The 17,746-nt window shown below is 47.7% G+C and overlaps 1 protein-coding gene across 1 annotated transcript; it reads left to right on the top strand.

Annotated features, from left to right (window-relative positions):
* Positions 1 to 10,091: 10,091 nt before the first annotated feature.
* Positions 10,092 to 17,343, top strand: LOC146132121 (uncharacterized). Its single transcript, XM_083397267.1, has 3 exons — positions 10,092 to 11,081; positions 13,575 to 13,769; positions 16,107 to 17,343. Exons 1-3 carry the CDS (start codon positions 10,781 to 10,783, stop codon positions 16,868 to 16,870), a joined length of 1,260 nt encoding a protein of 419 aa, XP_083253393.1. The 5' UTR covers positions 10,092 to 10,780; the 3' UTR covers positions 16,871 to 17,343.
* Positions 17,344 to 17,746: the final 403 nt, after the last annotated feature.

Here is a 17,746-nt window from a genome sequence, read left to right as displayed (position 1 = left end):
GCACTGCTGGGCGGGTCTATTGCCATGCAGTAAATAGAGCTGGGACCTTTTAAAAATGCCACTTTACCAGCACAACGCTTTCTACGGTTGACCTTGTCTTTGCGCGGTTTCGCAGGAGGCGGAATTTTAATAGGCGACGAGAGAAAGCCGCTGCGGTTTTGTCGGTACCAGGAGAGCATCGGTCTGCCTTCGCCCAAGAAGATTAAGTGCGGCTTGTAATTGGCGCTTGAAAAACAAGAGAGTCCCGTAAGATGCGGTCGCCTTTTCCTGTGGGCAGGCGAAGAAAAACGAGCGATCGCGCGTAATTGCACGGCTTTTATAAACTTAGCTTTATTAAGATACGTTAGCAAAGCCCAGGCTGGGCGTGTTCCCACAATTTTGGGGCGATTAACCTGTCAGATTGCGGCCAGGTGCGAAACTGTGGTTTGTGTGTGTGTGTAAGAATTGCAGTTTCCTTGGCCAATTAGCGGTCGGTCCTTATTAGCGCTAATTTGTAAGCACTGTGGGCGACCTTTCCCCGTCTTTTCCAAAGGGACTTACAATCGTCGATTATTATCAACGGATGTACGGGCTCTTAATCGATGCCCGTCGTGAAATTGATTTGCCTTGGCCGTAACGCGTTGATGATCGGTTCCCACGGGCTTGCCGCTATCACCAGATCTGACAGCTCCCAAACACGTCTGTCGATACGCGTCCTTTTAGCCCGTGCAAAACCTCTTGACCTGCCCTCGCTACAGTCAGGAAACGGGGCCTTGGCGAAGTGCTTGTTTTTTCGTCTTAATGTGCTCAAGTCGGTTACCGGAGCTTTGTTTGGGTAATTTAAACCGAGTTCTTTGGGCGGCCACTTTAAAAAGAGTTGCCTAATGTTTCTCTAACAACCGACTTGAGCACATTTAGATGAAAAAATAAGCACTTCGCCAATTTAGTCGTGCGGAAAATGGCAATGAAAACCGAAATAGTGTAGCAAACTGCCCATTCGGCCGCCATATTATTCAGCCGGTGCCTGGAATGAAAAAAGGTTGAAATGCTAGCTGAAAACATTTGTGACGCCGGTTAGGATTTAATTTAAATTTTGAAACACCGTTCACTTCCGTCAAACGTATTTAGCCAAATTGTACAGCAACAGCCCTTGGAAGGCTTAGAGAAAGCGTTGGATGTGGCTCAACATCCAAATTTAGTTAAAAACGATTCGTGGCCAATAAGAGGTATCAAGATTCTAGCTACATTCTTTCCAAGGCTTTTTCAAATCAGGTTAGATTCTAAAGTGGCGCGCGGTTGCTCTCTAGGGTTTCACCCTCTATTGACTCTTGAACCGGGTTGCGTTTTTTTCCGTTGTTAGTCACTGGCGTTAGCGCGGAGGTTTTCAACCACCTCATATGCGCGGTTATAAATAAACACAACGAGCTCTGTGCGGCGAAGGTAATTTGGCGCTTTTCTTGGCACCCTGGCAGGTGTCAAAACAATCGTCAGGGCCTTTGTGCCACTCGGCGGCCGCAATGCGCCTCTCAAAAGCGGGAAAAGTTTATTGCGCCGCGCCAAGTTGTTATTGACCCTCCAGAGGAGTTCTAGCCAACGCATGTCGGATGACGTAATATCGCCTTTGTTTGAACAAGGGTCTTTGGCTGGCAAACTCTGACGTCACGCTCGTTCTATCGGTTGAAAAGCGCTAAATGGCGTTCTTCAGGACGCGCCATAAAAAGAGCGGGCGAGAATAGGGTTGACCCGAGTGATTCATTCAATATTTATCCGCCGCGCCGTTTCTCTACAACCCCTCCAACTCCATTGTCGAGCGATATAATCAGATCAGGCTCTGGCCCTCGACAGTGAAATTGCGATGTTGGATCTCCGCTGCGTCGCAACAAAAGGAGAGAGAAGGACTAAGCGAGGCAAAATAAATAAGCGCACTGACCTGGAAAGGACTCCCGGCCCCTTCTGGCTCTCACAGTTGGACCGCTTAAACTTTCCTTTGTTGTTATTGTTGTCGCGCCGCGCGCTAGTAATGGCCCTAAAATAGATCGCGACTGTGGTTTACCGGAAGATTAGGAAGCGCGCCAAAACTTAACCAAAACCGGTGGGACTTTTCTCGGCTACAAATACCCTCCTCAACGTAATTGTCAGCTTTGGTGACAAATGCGGTAGTCAGCTGTTTTTCGGAACCAGGAGGTAAATTTCCCCATTGTTTTCTTAACGAGAACAATAGCGCGGGCTACCGTAAGCATTTTATTCGTAATTTTTCGAGTCATCAGTTTTATTTAAAAGCTTCTACCTGAAGCGGGCACTTCGAACCTATAGTGAGTCAGGCTGTTGTTAAAGCACGTGATAAGTGTACCTGAAACTCATACAGTGCTTTCCTAATAATGGTATTGACAGAGAACGCACCTCCCACTGCGATTTAAAGTTCCGGCTGTGGTTTTTCGGCTAGCCGTTTCCAAATTCTGATCAGGTGAATTTCGGAACTAGTCACGCATAATCTGTAGGAGTGTACAACTCACCTGGGATTCCTGCACCCAAAAAAAGACATCACCGTTAATCCCCGAGGTTTACTGTCATAGCGATAGTGTCTATGACCGCGTAATTGCACGTGACCATCATTTGAGCCGAGGAAACAAAAGCTTACCCATTGATCGCTGTAAAAAACACTTTCCGTCATCGCATGTCGTTACAGCGCAATAACAAGAGCCGGATGTCGTTAAAGTTTTACTGCCCAGTGACGCAAATGGGTTGCCGTGTAACAAAACTGGATTCTGTTTCGGCCGCTACATCATCCATTGTAATTCACAGCAGGCACGTTTATGACAAAACTTCCCGATTGCCAGTCTTAAATCATCTTCTAAGAGGAAATGGTAAAATCTCATGGAACCTTTACCCACAACTGACCTTTAGGCCTATACCTTGTCTAAGACAACCTTTAAACCATAATGTGGTAGAAGGTAATCCAAATGTGTGCGTGCGAAACTTATGAGCTAAGATAATATATTTATTTTGGTAGATGATTGATTTTGTGGCAGACAGGTAACTTTAGGCAACATATAGGTTAAAAAGCATGGTATCCAAAAGGTAGCATTACAAAGCAACTGAAACACATTATAGAGCAGATTTATCCCCAAAATAGTACAAACGCTCCGTTTAATTCGTCCATCGTTGCCGGTTTGATTCGTGGCGAACGCAGAAACCGTTGCGGTACGAAGGTCACTGATAGTAAAGTTTACCAGGATTTTGGCATTTGATTTAAGGTTACGTCTCGTGCCCCGACACGACCGCTAATAAATATCGACCGCTGAACGTTACATAACATCGTAAAAGAAAATCGAGCGGGTCGGATATGGGGCGACCTCGCGTATGTGAACAAAAGTACGCGCTTCCTAGTTTAACTGACAGTCAAGTCCCAAAGGACTAAGGAAAATTATTTTTGCTTCATGGCCGCCGAAGCAACGCCACTTAACAGCCATGTCGGATTGGGGTTGTATGATGGATTACGGATCCACCTTTTGGTAAGTTGCAGGCCATTATATATTTGACGCGTTAAAAAGTGCGAAATGACCAAAGGGCGGATGCTTCGCACTCGGGATTGCTTTTAATGCGAAAAGTAAACGAACTCCCGCCGCGCGCCCTTCCAGCTTTCAAAGCTGCTCGCCAAGAATGCTGTGCCTTGCCCGGCTCTGCTCGCTTTGTAAATATTTTTCCCCGTCTGAGAAGAAACAGATTGGCCGTTCCACTTTGTAGCGGTCCGGCAAACACTCGACGCTTTGTGTGACGCTTTTGTATTTGTATGGGGAGGTGCTGGCAAAAGAGCTACATTAAAACTTCAATTAGGGCCAAGCAGCCTGTTAAAAATAGCGCGCGCTAAATAGAATATTTGCCATCTGAACAGTGTCGATCGCTTTTGTGGAAGTTGTACAGGTCAAATAGAGATGTCTTATAATATATCCGATACTATGGTGTAAATTTGGGGCCAAATCAAAATTTATACTTTAGACCTGGTGTGCGACCCAACGCAACGTTTTGCACCTTGGAAAAAAAGCATTTCTCATAAAATAGTGAATTAACAGCCTAGAATTGGATAACTTTTTAACACTAATACAAATGTTAGCTTAACAACTTAAAAACATCACATTTGCACGCTTAGGTTTTATGGATGTAGTTATTTTGTCAGAGTACTGACGTTATTTAATATTGGGCCGGACTGACTTTTTTTTCATAAATATCGCGTATTTGGAATAAGAACGAACGACATTCCGCAGTTCAAATAGAGCTGAAAGGTTTATTTTGTCGTAAACCCAACACCAAGTGAAAGCCCCGGCACTAAACAGCCCTGATAAAATGCCTCCAAGGGGGTGGGGGGTAATCGGCCGATGGTACTGCATGTTTGCCTTCCGGCGAGGGGGCGGTCTGTTTGTGTGCCCGTCAGCCAATCAGCCCTCGACACGCAGCGAAGGCAAATACACATTTAAACGTTGTGGGTCGTTAGCAAACAGACAGGCCATCGCCCGATTTGGCTCGCGGTCGAAATGTGCAAACTGGGAATTAGTCATTTATGGGCGAGCTGCTTGTTCGTTAAACCGCGCGCTCTACGTGTATTTGGTAGCCGGCGAATGTCCCGCCGCGACAATGGAGAATTCCTGCTGGTGTCATTCGACAAACGAACCCGGCCTGATCTCGTTTCACTTTACAGTCGCAAAATCGCCCCATAAATTTAGGGTTAATATTTTACCTACGCGAATATCGTCAGAAAATGTCAGGCACAAGGCGTTCGAAACACTAGGCCGATGGGGCGGTGAAAACATTTTCATGTTACGATTTATTGTAATAAATATAGGCGGACCCTTTGTTGGATAAACGCAGTAGGGGATACGCCATGAGTTTTCTTGTACGTGTTATTATGTTATATCCGCTTAAAACGTCGATAAAATCAGATGACTGTGTGTCACATTACTTAGCCGGGAATCTTTCAAAAGACCGCGATTTCAGTTCATCGCCCAAAGCGGCTCTGCTACTTACGGATTATACTTACGCGACTAGCGCAATGCGTTAATGTAGGTGCCAATGCAATCAATAGCCTTGTCTGCTGCGCACACGTGTTTGACGCTATATTTGGAAGAGAAAGGGTCCAACGGGCGTGTTTGCTGTTTGAAGCGCTGCCAAACGCGGCCGCTACACGGTTTATTTGGACTCGCTGCTAAAGGCCAACGGCGGACAAAGGCTACAATCATCTACAACAACAGCAGCAACGCCCAGCGACGAGACAAGTTTACAAATCGGATTTTGTTGCGATTCGCGGCGCAAAATTGGCGGTTTCGCGTCGGCCCAAGTCGCACTCTAACCGTCGTTTCTCACGCCGGCCGAACACGGTCGACTCTTGTTTGGGTTTTTCCGCCCAGCGCCGTGCCTCATGACGTCACGCCCACAAAACGATCGTGGCCTAATTAATGCGCGCGCGCGGATCTGTGGGTCACAAGATGCGCTTGTCACAGTTATTATCCTTTAAGGCAGGGCCGTAAAATTAATGAGCCGATTAGCGCGGATTTGCTTTTTGAAGGTTTACGCTCAATTGAGGTCCCCTGATTAACAGAAAAAAATAATTCGGATATGGGCAGCATCTAAAAGCGGAACCAGGTGGCGGATGAACGCTTTTCGGGACGGCCTGGGCATGTACGAGCTGGTACATCGCCTCCAAAATTGGAAAGTTTACATGAATAGCAAATGCTGTGGTCCCGTGACGTGGGTGCCAGTTCAGGGCGTTTCGGGCAGGTGAGTGCGGCACAAAAAAAACGTCGGCGCGATTACCGAATAACCGGGGACAGGTATAAGCGGATCGTCGGGCGGGGACAGATGTACCGTGTCTATTATTTATGGCTTCGCGTCGCGTCGTAATTGCAGGCTGCAGGTTGGCCCGGCGCCCGCCCTTTCCCTTCTGTTTGTCACGAGCACCGCGAACCAGCAGCCAACGATAATAATCCGCTTTTGGCCCGCCGGCTTTCGACCGCAACATGACATCGCCGTCGCAAGGTCACCATCACTCAGTTTGCAGCACGGTCACGTCGCAAAAAATCCATGTTTCTTCAACCGCGTTTAGCACTCGCGTTCCATTTTTCACAGCCGAACAAAAGAACTGCCACTATGCGTTTACTGCGGGCGTGATCATTTCCAAATGCTTTGAAAAAGGGGCAGACTGCGTAGTTTTGATTTAATCATTGAAGCCCGTTACGACATCACAGTAACAAACATATTAGGTCATAATCGGCCGAGATCACGGGACAACCGAAAACGCGCGGCTCGTATTTGTTTTGAGCCGGCTTTTAGAAAAGCACAAACGAGCGATAAGTCATCGTTCGGGCTCAAAATTCATTATCCGTAGCCAGATAATCGCGCGTTTGTGGCGCAATGCAGGATATTCCGCCTGACGTAGGCTAATGGCCGCTCATGATTAATTGAAATGGAATCAGTCGCGGTAAACCGGTACACAAGCCGTCCCGAAAGACCTGCGCGGAAAATAAGTTGGCGGGACGAAGGCTTGAACAATGGGCAAACGGGAGTTACTCACAACATTTCTTGATTCGGGCGTAACGCCAAAACAATTAACGCTACTTCGGTTTCTGAGAACCAGCCTGATGAAGCCCACTGCGGGACATATTGCACTTTTGGCCTAGGCTTCCAGGGCGCTTTGAAAATAGATTCTAATGGTGTGCATTTACTGTAAGAAAGGTTATGGGTAGATAGCAATATCGTTGTTCATATGGACTGTGAGTGGCCGCGATATGTGAACAAACTTATTTTAAAGCGTCCATGTTAAGTTGCTAAAGTACAGGAAAGCAACCAAAAGCGGCCGCGTAAACCGATACGCTACAATAATGGCCGGCTGCCGGTTGATGCGGCCTGGCAAATCTCGGGTTTCGCAGCTCGATTGCCGGAGCTATTTGTCCGACAGCTTGCCTCCTGTCGCAATAAACAAGCGACGCGATTGTGTGTCGACGGGCGCGACAACGACGCACACAAAAGCGCGCCCTTAACAACACACACCAAAGGAAATTGAAAACGGCTTATCCCCTCCGAGCACGCGGCGCAAAAGAAAGCAGCGGCCCTTTCTGCGTCGCTGGCCAGTGACGAATTTCAATTGCGGATTATTGGATTGGGCGACCGAATGAACAACAACAATCGCGCCCCGTTGGCAAGCCAAGCGAAAAGGCCGCCCAGCGAAAAACGAACCGGCACAATACACACAAAGAATGACGCAAGAACGGGCGGGTCCAGTAGAGCACACGCGGTGCTCGGCAACACGTGATAGACTGGATCACAAGACCCGAGCGTCAGGTTTCGTAGCGCTCGGCTCCCTCCGGCAAATGCCGTTTGTTTAGCGCGAGCGCATAGAGCAAGCCAGGCGGACGAGATCGGCCACGTTTCGAAACTTGCGTCACGCCTCTAATTCTGTTTGCGCCCTTTAACCCTCAGCAACGTGGTCGTCGTTGGCGCTGCCGCCGCAAAAAACGTGGTCGACAACCGATTGGGCACGAAAATAAATCGCTTTTCGAAGGATTGATGTTGCAAGATTAGCTTCAGGTCACATACGCACACATATGCGACAGTCATGCGTTTTTTTAAAATAGGTCTGGCTTGTGAACCCTATTTTTAAGCGCGTGTTAACCCTTCGGCTAGTTTGTCGTTTCTTTCAACATTTTATATAAAATGGAGTGTGAATTTGACAGATGAAAAATGATGGACTTTTGACTATATTTCAACCTGTCCTGGGCTACATTGGTCATTTAGGGTTCATTTGTTAGTGCAGTGTTGGGCTTGCAGCTGTCGCTACTCCTTTCCATGGTTTACACCGAGTACTACCCTTTATTACACCCCAAAAGAATGATAAAAAACTCGTGGTTTTGCTAATTTTACAAAAGATCCACAAATAACTGCAATAAAAATGTGCCTTAGTATTTCGAAATCAGACGTTTTGATCAATATAAACCTAGTTTAAGTGACTTGCTGTTGCCAGAATTAAACGATAGTTTTATCAATTTTATCCTCCACGTTGTATTACTTTTTTGTGGTTGGCTTATCTGCCAGGCATTTATTATTTAGCAACGCGGCTCAGCCAAGCCGAGGCCAGCATCGACCATATGCTCCGTGGTTAAAATTCCCACATGCAGGCAATCTAAAACAGATGTCAATTTAACATTAATTGCGCTGTACACCTGTTGTAAGCACATTGCTGGAATTGTTAATTGGCTATTCTTCCAAATAAAATCAATCTTTTAAATTGACTGCAGGCAAGCAGTACACAGCATTTTCTACGATATATATTCGTAAAACTAATGGCCACTGAACTGCAGCGAAACGTTATTGAACTGTTGGGGGAAAAAGGAGTTCTATATGCAAATTGAACTTACGTAACAGGTCCCCGAATCCCCATGGACTCTCAGGTGAAAACTAAAAATACAGAAGAGGTCAAATGCGATACTAAAGGGGCTCAAATTTTAAACTCCGTGCAAGCCCACCGAACCCAACACTTAAAACAGCTTTGCCGTTCACGTGACGTTAGCTTAATGGGTACTGTTCCATTCTCATCAATATTTCATTGGGCGGAAATTCTACAGGGCCGTCATCGAGAAGCAGCTTTTGTTGCTCAGGCATTTTATGTCAGCCATCTGGAAGCCAGTCTATGACAGCTAATTAAGGGGCTCCCGTTACGGCAGGCAGAACTTCTTCGTAAACCCAATTACCACCCACAGAAGCTAAAAACGCTCAATAACCCGTTTTCGTGCACCACAAATTGCCATCCGTTTTGGCCGGACACTGGCACTTGAATTTCGAGAAGGTGTTATGCATAACAATTTGGGCCTGATTTGAAACACAGTAATTGAAGGGCTGGCGAATATTTTAATAAAGTGACATTCGCCAGTTAATTACACAATTAAAATTCCTTTAGCACATTTTTAGTGCCTCATTAAGAGTGTTTCCAATTAAATATTGTACATTTTACCACCCAAGAAGTGTTATTATACTGATGTTATGAAGGAAACCTAGATTGTGATATTGAAATAAAGTTAAATAGATCTTTCTAATTTACTAAATGCCTTTCCAAGTGTCGCTGGCATGGAAATTTAAAGCAAGGCCTTCAAACAGCAGCTAGTTCGATATAGCCTAGTTTAAAAGTTGTGTATAAAATGTCAAAACAAAATATTATAACGGTTAGGAATTTAAATAAATTTAAAATACACACTCAACTAAAAACGACCGAAAGGTCAGCAAGGCTTTTAAAAGGTATAATTTATATATAGATGCGTGCTAACAAAACAACCAGTCGGCCGCATTTCCTTATATTGCTAGACTCAGAGAGCATGTACAGCTCCATAAACAAATATATATTATGCTTGTTATATACATAGAACAAGGCCAAACAAGGAAATACAGTGCCCGGTGTTTATACGTGACTCAGAGCTACAGGACTGTCAATCTGTATAGAATTTTTTAGACAAAAGGGTTGGATTTTGGTTACACTAAAGTCGACTTAATTCAGCTGTCCAAGTTTCAACTCAGAAGCAACGAAACAAATGTGAAAATACCTTGCAGCTTGTCTTGTTTAAAGGTGAGTGTCAAAAACACTGTTTTTGTATCATGTAGATTTTAAACAGTCGAGCTACAGTTTGAGTGTTCCAGCACAGTAAACGAGGTCAGCAGTCGGTTGAAAAGTAACACAATGTTAGAATACACTTAAAATTCCCACAATTTATCAAGCCGCTGACAGCAGCGCGACCTACCAACTGGCGTGATAGGCTGGCCTCGAAAGGCCATTTGCAACGCGGAAGGACGTTCCCTCCCAATTTCGGCCGTCAAAACAAAGTTGCGCAACGGTTTCGAAACATGCACGCCGCGCGCCTAATTCGGTGCGTGCGCGCAAAGAGACTGAGAGAAGAGGCACGCGCGCGCACACACATTCCAATAACACCCGTTGAGAACGAGCGGGCGACCGCACTATTTCTCCGCGCCATCGATTCTGAAGGTCTCACGGGTCCGCGCCAGTACGGCCTCCCGCCTTCTCTCCAACGCACACTATAAACAGACCGAGAGAAGAACAGAGGGCTTTTGTGACGTAATCAGTGTGCTCGTTTTTTGTGGAGGGATTAAGCGGGTCGAACGATCAATAGCGCTCGGCCTCGCTTCGAGTGGCGGACGCAGAAATAGGCAAGCAGAGAATAGCCTTGCCAGCGATCAATACAAGTGGCGCGAAGGTCGTCCGAGAAGAAGGCTTCAGAATGCCAAGTGGAAAAGGAAAAAATGGCCTCTTGGCAAGGCAGTGGCAAATGCCATATCGAGCGGCATATTTCAGGAGATAACTCTTCGTGACTTAACGCCAAGAAGGTTATCTCGCAACGGCAGTGCCCGAGTTGTTTCAGTCTCTCGATAAGCTTGTTAGAGAAAGCAGCTTGTTTTGACGGTTTTAAAGAAACGCAGCTGCACAGTTTACAAGTCATGCTTTTGTACTGGTAACTGATAGTACATAAATAAGAGTTTTACCATTAAACTTATGAACAGATCCGTATATAGTGTTCCAAAGAGTTTAACTGTTATTAGAACAGTTTAAGCTAGTTAACTATAAAGCGTGGCTACTCAAGTGCTGATTTAAAAGCAATATGGCCTATGTATTGAGTCTGCTTGTAGTTAAGTACCAGCACTAGCATTACAACTGGATTACCGTTTTGTCATTGTGATATACCTACTGTGGATATTTCTCTAAACGTCGTGTCGATTTTCTTTCAGGAAAACGTTTAATAAACACACGACCAAAATGCTGTTGGACATGGATGCCGAACTACAGCATCTCATCAGCATTTCAATCGACAAAATGACTTCGGGCGCCGGCTCGGGATTGGCCGGGCGCAGCGATCGAAAGTCCCGCGGAATGGACCTAAGAAAAGCCCTGCTCGTAGCGCACGTCTTACAAGAGGTGCGATGCGCTTATTTGGAAGAAGATTTCGAGATCGTAGCGAACACAATTTCAGATATGCGATCGGACACTTACAAAAGGGACTATGACGTTTCAAACGAGTTTGGCACTGTGAAAGACCTCGACGAAAGACGAAACAAAGGTGAATTGTTTGTGCTAGATTGTCGATTGTTGTTTTCTACCGGTTTAAGCTGCAAGCGTTGTGGTTCTTTGTTTTGTAAACACTATGAGCGCGCATTTGTGATCAATGTTATTGTGCGTATGGTCGCTACTGTTTGTAGTTACAGAGGCTTAATTGGTTGCGTGATGTATCAATTTGTAGGGATTGTAGTCTAAATGCGTAAAAAAATGCCGCAGGAATACTAGGAATCTGCCAGCACCTTTGGCCCTGCAGTCACTCGCAACCTGCATTGGCCCGCATCCTACACAATACGCAGGATCGCCGTGGCAAGTCGTGCGGAAGTGTATTTGCGTGGGCGTGCCGCCGTGATTCATTGTCAAAACGGCCGCGCATTGCCGCTGCAAAAATCAGTAGCAGCAGCAGCAGCAGCAGCAATAGTCAGTTTTTTTTTAACGGCGACCCAACATGCTCCCACTTCCTATACACGATGTAGGTCCTGTGACCCGCCAATGTGGGCTGCCGTTTTACTATGTTTTTTCGCGCGCTAGATTGATTCACGCGCGCGGTTATTCATGGCCAGCGCAGCCTATATCAGGCCAGCGCAGGGCCTGGCGCCGCGCTAAATGATGTAACATCCTGTCAGCGTTAGAGGAAGCGCTCGTGTTGTGACTGTCCAAAAGTCGCGCGCCACAACCACTACCGCTGCTGCTGCTACGGCTGCTGTTGACTGCAATTTTCACACGAGCTCAGCGTGTAAAGGGGGGCGCGCCAAATCAGCAGTCCGAATATAGCGCGAGACGTGCAGACAGCAATAAGCGTGCATCTGCGCTGTGTCTTGCAACGCTTCCTTCTGGCTGGAAACCCCGGCGCGTCATAACCGTGCTTGTATGTGTGTGGCTCAGCTTCTTAAACTTCCGCCATTGCTTTGCGAATAGCGGCGCCGGTAAAGTAAGTGCCCGCAGACCCGCCTTAATCGCCGGTATTGATAGGTGGTCGATTGTACGATGCCATTTGGTAAAGGGCCCAATCCGCCCTACGCGAAAGTCCCACGGTTCTACGCTCCGAACATGCCGGCTATTATTTCCTTAAACGACGGAGTGCACTTTCCGACAGCCTTTCCAATTGGTCCAAAATTAGGCAGCCAACGTGCTTAACTTCCCAATGGAATTGCTGCCGGTGTACATCGGTTCGCATTTTTAACCTGCAGTTTGGTTTAGGCGGGCGGCAGAATAAAAAAAAACACGCATCAATTTTTGTACGCTTTGTCGCGTCTATTTTGATTCGGTTCCGCGAAGCAGAACAAAACGCGTTTTTTATCAACTCGTTTTGCAAAAGAAACGAAATTCGTCACGTACAGTAAGACGCAGCGGGCCGTAAATAAACAGCGCTCTGCTCTAAGTCCGGGATTAGGCGGGCGCGTTTCTCTCCTACTTTATCCTAGCGTTCCAATATTAAAGTCTCGGGCATTGTGTGGCGGTTTACGCTTTTGGCGCGTTGCCGCAGGGCGTTGCTCGCTTTAAAAATTCCATTCGTTTTTTAAGAACAAGATTGACGGTTTCGTTGACCCGCTTTTTCTTCGATTTAAAGGAGAAAGAGTACCGTGCAATTTTCGTGCAAACTACTGGCTTGCTATTGACTGGCAAAGTGCAAAACAAATCGCGAATGGGCAAAACAGGAGATACGCAATGCCATTCCAATCCGCGTTTTTTGTCGGGGCTAAACACAGGCTGCTGTTGGCTTTTCCGAGTTGCCTTCCTTTTGACTGTGGTGGTTTGGTACTTTAGCTTCACTCTCGAGTAAACCAGCCGGTGACCATAATGGATTCGCAGCGCCATAAAATCCCTAATTGCACGCGGGATGCGAAAAAAACAAAGGGTTGACGACGATGCCGTTTTAACGCGAGCATGCAATTACCCATTAATTCGCGCGCTAATCGACGTGCGGCAAAAAGGAAGGCCGGTGCGCGCGCCCCTGTCACCGCGCATTACTACAACAGAAGCCGCTTGTTATCGCCGCTTTCTAAAAGAGGATTGACCTCGCTCGCACCAAAACCTCCCCCCCACCACGCACGTATACTCGTCGTCTGGCCGCGGGCAGGCGAGATAATCCAGGGCGATGCGCCCGCCGCCTGACAGATGTCCAGTTGCCCAGGCCCGCCTGACCAGACTCCCCCGTGTAAACACGCTGCCCCGTAGTAGTTGACTGTGTGACGTAACAAGTATCGGCGCTCGCTTTTTTTCTCATCACCGCATGGCAGCGTGCTGGCTTTAAGGCTGGGCGTGGAACAAGCAACAGTAGCGTTGGCGGCGAAATGCGACACCTATACGGCGTCCTAGGATTTCCTTTTCTCAGTGTTTTTTCGTGCGGGCGAGTGTAACAAAGCAGGCAAAGGCAAGCAGCTCGCCGCCCTTCCAACGCGCTCGCACCGCTATCGTGTTGCAACGCACTCTTAACAGCTCAGCCCCGAACAAAAGGCATTTAAACTCAACTCTGGTCTTTTTCTCCCCTGCGCAGAATCGGAAACCTACCTCATCGATTCGGACCCGGAGCTGCCCAGCAGCGCGTCACCTTCGGTTCTGCAGTCGTGCGTGACCAACACCGACGTCACAGTTTCCCGCATAGCGCAAGTGACTCGGCCCGTGTCCGTTTCGATCAACACCGCCCATGTTATGTCCTTTCAAAGGCTCTCGGACCTCGCGGAAAAAGCAGGTACGTCGTCTTCTTTGCTCGATGTTTACCGCCCCTAATCGCTTCTTATATTTATTTGCAATAGCCGCTATGCCACCCCTCGTTTAGTGAGTTATTTTTGCGCGGCACATTACTGCCCATTCATGAGCTTCCTGGGAATTCGTCTGGTGCCATTTAAAGGCGATTTCGCGATAGATCAGTTGGCGCTTAGCACCCAAAATAACCAAGGAAAGAAAAGTTAAGGGTGCCATTCAGTGCTCAGCACCCGTCAAAGCCTGGTGTTAACATCTGGTATGGTGCTTACAGTTTTGAAGAGTTTCTGAAGAAGTAATTTTCTCGCCCATCGGTGCTCAACTCTAAAAATAACCTAGACAGATATAGAGGTTTAAGGGTACTTACGTACTAGTCACGCTAACTAGCCTAAATAACGACGGTTATGAAGGTGTTTGTTGTGTATTGCTTAGCGCCCAAACGACTGTCCCAATTAAAGTAACCTTTTAAAATGCATTTCACCGCCCGAAATAACCCGGACAAGGCAATTTGCTGCAAGCAAGCGCGTTGCAGCCGCGGGTGGACTTTGGCACCCGAGAATTAATTATAGCCGACCGACCGATCGCCCACTAATTCGCACCGATATAACTGCGTTGCTTCCGCACAAAACGCGACGATGCCCCACGGAAACCGCATGGTTCTGCCAAAATAGCACCTTACACTGGCGTCCAACCGCATACTTAACCGGGCAACACCCGTCTTGTCATCGTTATGTACTTTCACGGCACGGTGGAACTCAATTGAATTTCTCTTTCGTGCCGCATTTGCGAAAATCGTACACCGAACAGATCATACAGCGGCGAATGGCGCTTTTTACGGCTCGTAGTTAAAAGCAGTTAAAAGCGTTCCGGCCCAGAACAGCGGCCATCGACAAACGACCGCTGTATAAGAGGGTGTTGCTGGCCATTTGGTGGGTTTAACGACCGATACACAGGCCCCCTTGTCGGTCGTATGACGCACTCGCAAGGCCGTGTCTCTTTCGCTTTTTGCGAGGCCAATGTTCATCTGGCCGTGTTGACGAATCGGCAATAATTCGGCATTGGGTGCCATGATGTAGCGGGCGCAGTTAACCGGGCCATGTGTTTGTATTTGTCGTCTCGTGTTTGCTTAACCTCCCGCCTACTACTGGGAAAAGGAGAGGCGCGTTTTTATAGGTAAGCCGGCTAGCTTTGCGAACCGCGTTGCGCAATCGACCCTGTGCGAGCAGAAAGACTACGACAGCGGTTGTACTTGCAACCCGACACCCTTAGAGCCCGCGTTTTCGGCCTGCCAAGATGCACCAGGGCTCGTTAGTCGCTCGAGACTTCCGTGTTTGAGGACGCCAGCCCGGAAACACGCTGGATGTGCGCGTCATTGCTCATAAGCAGCAGCACGACGTTAATTCGATCATCTCCACCTGTAAACGCTAATATACGCTCTGATCGATGTAGTAAGGCGTCGTAATGCAGCCAGGCAATTGGCTGGTCCTAGATCAATCAAAAAGTCGAAGCGATTAGAGACGTTTTCTCGGTACTGTTTGTAGTGCTGGTACTAGATCATTTTAAACAACTGCGACGTCCTAGCTACATTACAGCAGCTATTACGATACTTCCAGCTATATTACAGCAGCTATTTCGATACTACCAGCTATATTACAGTTTATCCAAATTGCGACGTCGCCACTTTCAGCAGTTCCAGCAGAAAGGCGCCGCACAAATCCTTTTCCGCTCGATAAAATCACAGACATACATACGCGACAGGATATCTATAAAAAACAGCGCGCGCCGTTTGCCGGCAAACAAATAAACGTCCGCCTAAACCTAAACCAAAGGTTCGACTGGGTTCGCCGCCCCACGTCGCATCACTTAGCACAGGCGCGTCAAGCAATCTGACTCTTACAATAACATAAACAAATCGCCGAGGCCGACCTTAGGCCAGGGCCCGCCAACGACTTCCAGCCTTTCTCAAGTCACGTGCCGGTACTTTTGGCCGCAGTGACGTCACGCTCGCTTCCTATTGCAGCTGCAAAGTTCACCTTGCCAACAGCGGCAATAGTAGGTCGTATAGGGCGCAAACGCCAGGGTAAAGTAAAAAAAGCGTCGATTGCTAAAGCTTTATTGCGGGCGCTCGGGCGATATTGCGTTACACCGACTTATGTGTTTTGTAAACGCAGCATTTTATTGTTTTCAACTATATGTAAAATGCCTGGTAGTAGTGTGCTTATGAACTCCCCATAGAAGCTATTTGATCATTATGTTGGCGGCGCGATTTGCTTACCATTCAAACGATTCGAGCCCAAAATTAACCGGTTGCTGTTTTCTTTTGCAGCCGACAACGGCGACGACTGTGACGACTCGTCGGTGATTTGCGAGGAGCTGGAACTGTCGCACTGCTGCGAGGTTGTGTCGTGCGACGACGATACGCAAGCTCCACAGCAGCAACAACAGCAGCAAACGGAACCTCGTGACTGCGCTGGCGCGGTAAACAGGATGGAGGGCCCGGGCTCGAGCGAAGGCGGAAGCTCTTGCGAGAACGCGCCCACCGACGCTGAATCATCGCCTTTGCGTCACCGCGAGCAACAAACCTGTCAGAGTCAGATCGAGCGCACGCCGCTGCTGACGAACACTTCCGCGCCCCTTGCACCTGCAACTACACCATTAACAGTATCGGTGGTAGTGAGGAGTAACTGCCCGCTGCCGCGCAAGAAGCGTCCCCTTCCCAAAGAGTTCCTCGCCGACTCGACGCCGGCTCCCAAGTCGCCCAAAACGGCGCTGTCGCCTCCGTCGGTCGTTAGCCGCCTACACACGGATTATAGCGCCGCTACCGCAACCGTAACAAGCACTGTGACCATGGAGAGCCGCACCTCCACTTCAATTTCGACCGTCTACTCGACGACGCCGTCCACCATCACCACCACGACCAGTCGCACCAGCACCAGCAGTGGTGGCCTGGCAAGCGGACCCAAGGTTGTGGTGCAGATGACGCAGTCGTGTGACGCCTACCTGCCCATCACGTGCACACAAATCCACCTGGGCAAGCGCCTGGGCGACATCAGCAACTTTACGCTTTCGCGCAACAGCGCGCTGGCTTAGCCGGCGTTTCTCGGTAGTCAAGATTTGACTCCCCCTCGCCCTGTTCGTTGCTTTTTCGTGTTGTTGTGCTTTTAAAGTTCACTCTTTTTTCTTGTTTTTTTCCTTGTTCGTTTTTTTGCACAATCAATCTTTCGCGTTGTGTTTTTTCTCTTCGGTTTCGTTCGTACCGCGTGTCGCTTTGCTTGCCGCGTGTCGCGTTTCGCGCGTTGCCCTGTCGACGCGACGGGCCTGGTGGAGCGACGCCTTTTCTCACAGGGAAAGTGCAATTTTAACAGTTCTTTGTCGCGTTCTTTCATTTTCGTGTTTTTCCGTTCGATTTCGACGTTCGCTCTCGCGTGCCGTTGGCTCACACCTTGCGAATTAATCGTGACTTGACGAGCGATCGGGCGCCGAGATGTGGAGAGAGATGCCCGTGGCGCGTTTTCTTCTTTTCTTTTTCGAGTGATTACTGACGTTAACAAGGTTTTTCCTGCACGAAATTTCCGGACTGATGATTTTTTGTTTGTGGTTTAGACCTAAAAGTGTTTCTGGTTTAGACCTGAAGTGCATAGACAGACAGATGAGGCAGACTTTGTTACAACTTGAAAACAAATGCACCTCGGCCATAAAACTGTGAGAAAAAAGTAAAACCATGCCAGGTAGATAAAAATTTAGAGATTCATTCTCGACTCCGTGTCACGATAATTATTGGACTGTTTCGAAATATCTAACCTTTGGGTTTCAAAATTCAGTAGGAATGACTTTGATTTTATTTTTTGTTACGGAATGATGTCAGTTTCAAATTTTCGAACACACTTAAACGACCTATATTATCTGTTGGGAGGAGGTCCGCGATTCTAGCAATATTCACAAAAATTGTCGGTCAGCCAAGTTTTT

The sequence above is a fragment of the Ascidiella aspersa genome, chromosome 9 (genome assembly GCF_963924565.1).
Source record: "Ascidiella aspersa chromosome 9, kaAscAspe10.2, whole genome shotgun sequence".
In the NCBI taxonomy this organism is placed as follows: Eukaryota; Metazoa; Chordata; class Ascidiacea; order Phlebobranchia; family Ascidiidae; genus Ascidiella; species Ascidiella aspersa.
The sequence above is the reverse complement of the archived record's forward strand: the minus strand, read 5'-3'. Positions and strand labels throughout refer to the sequence as shown.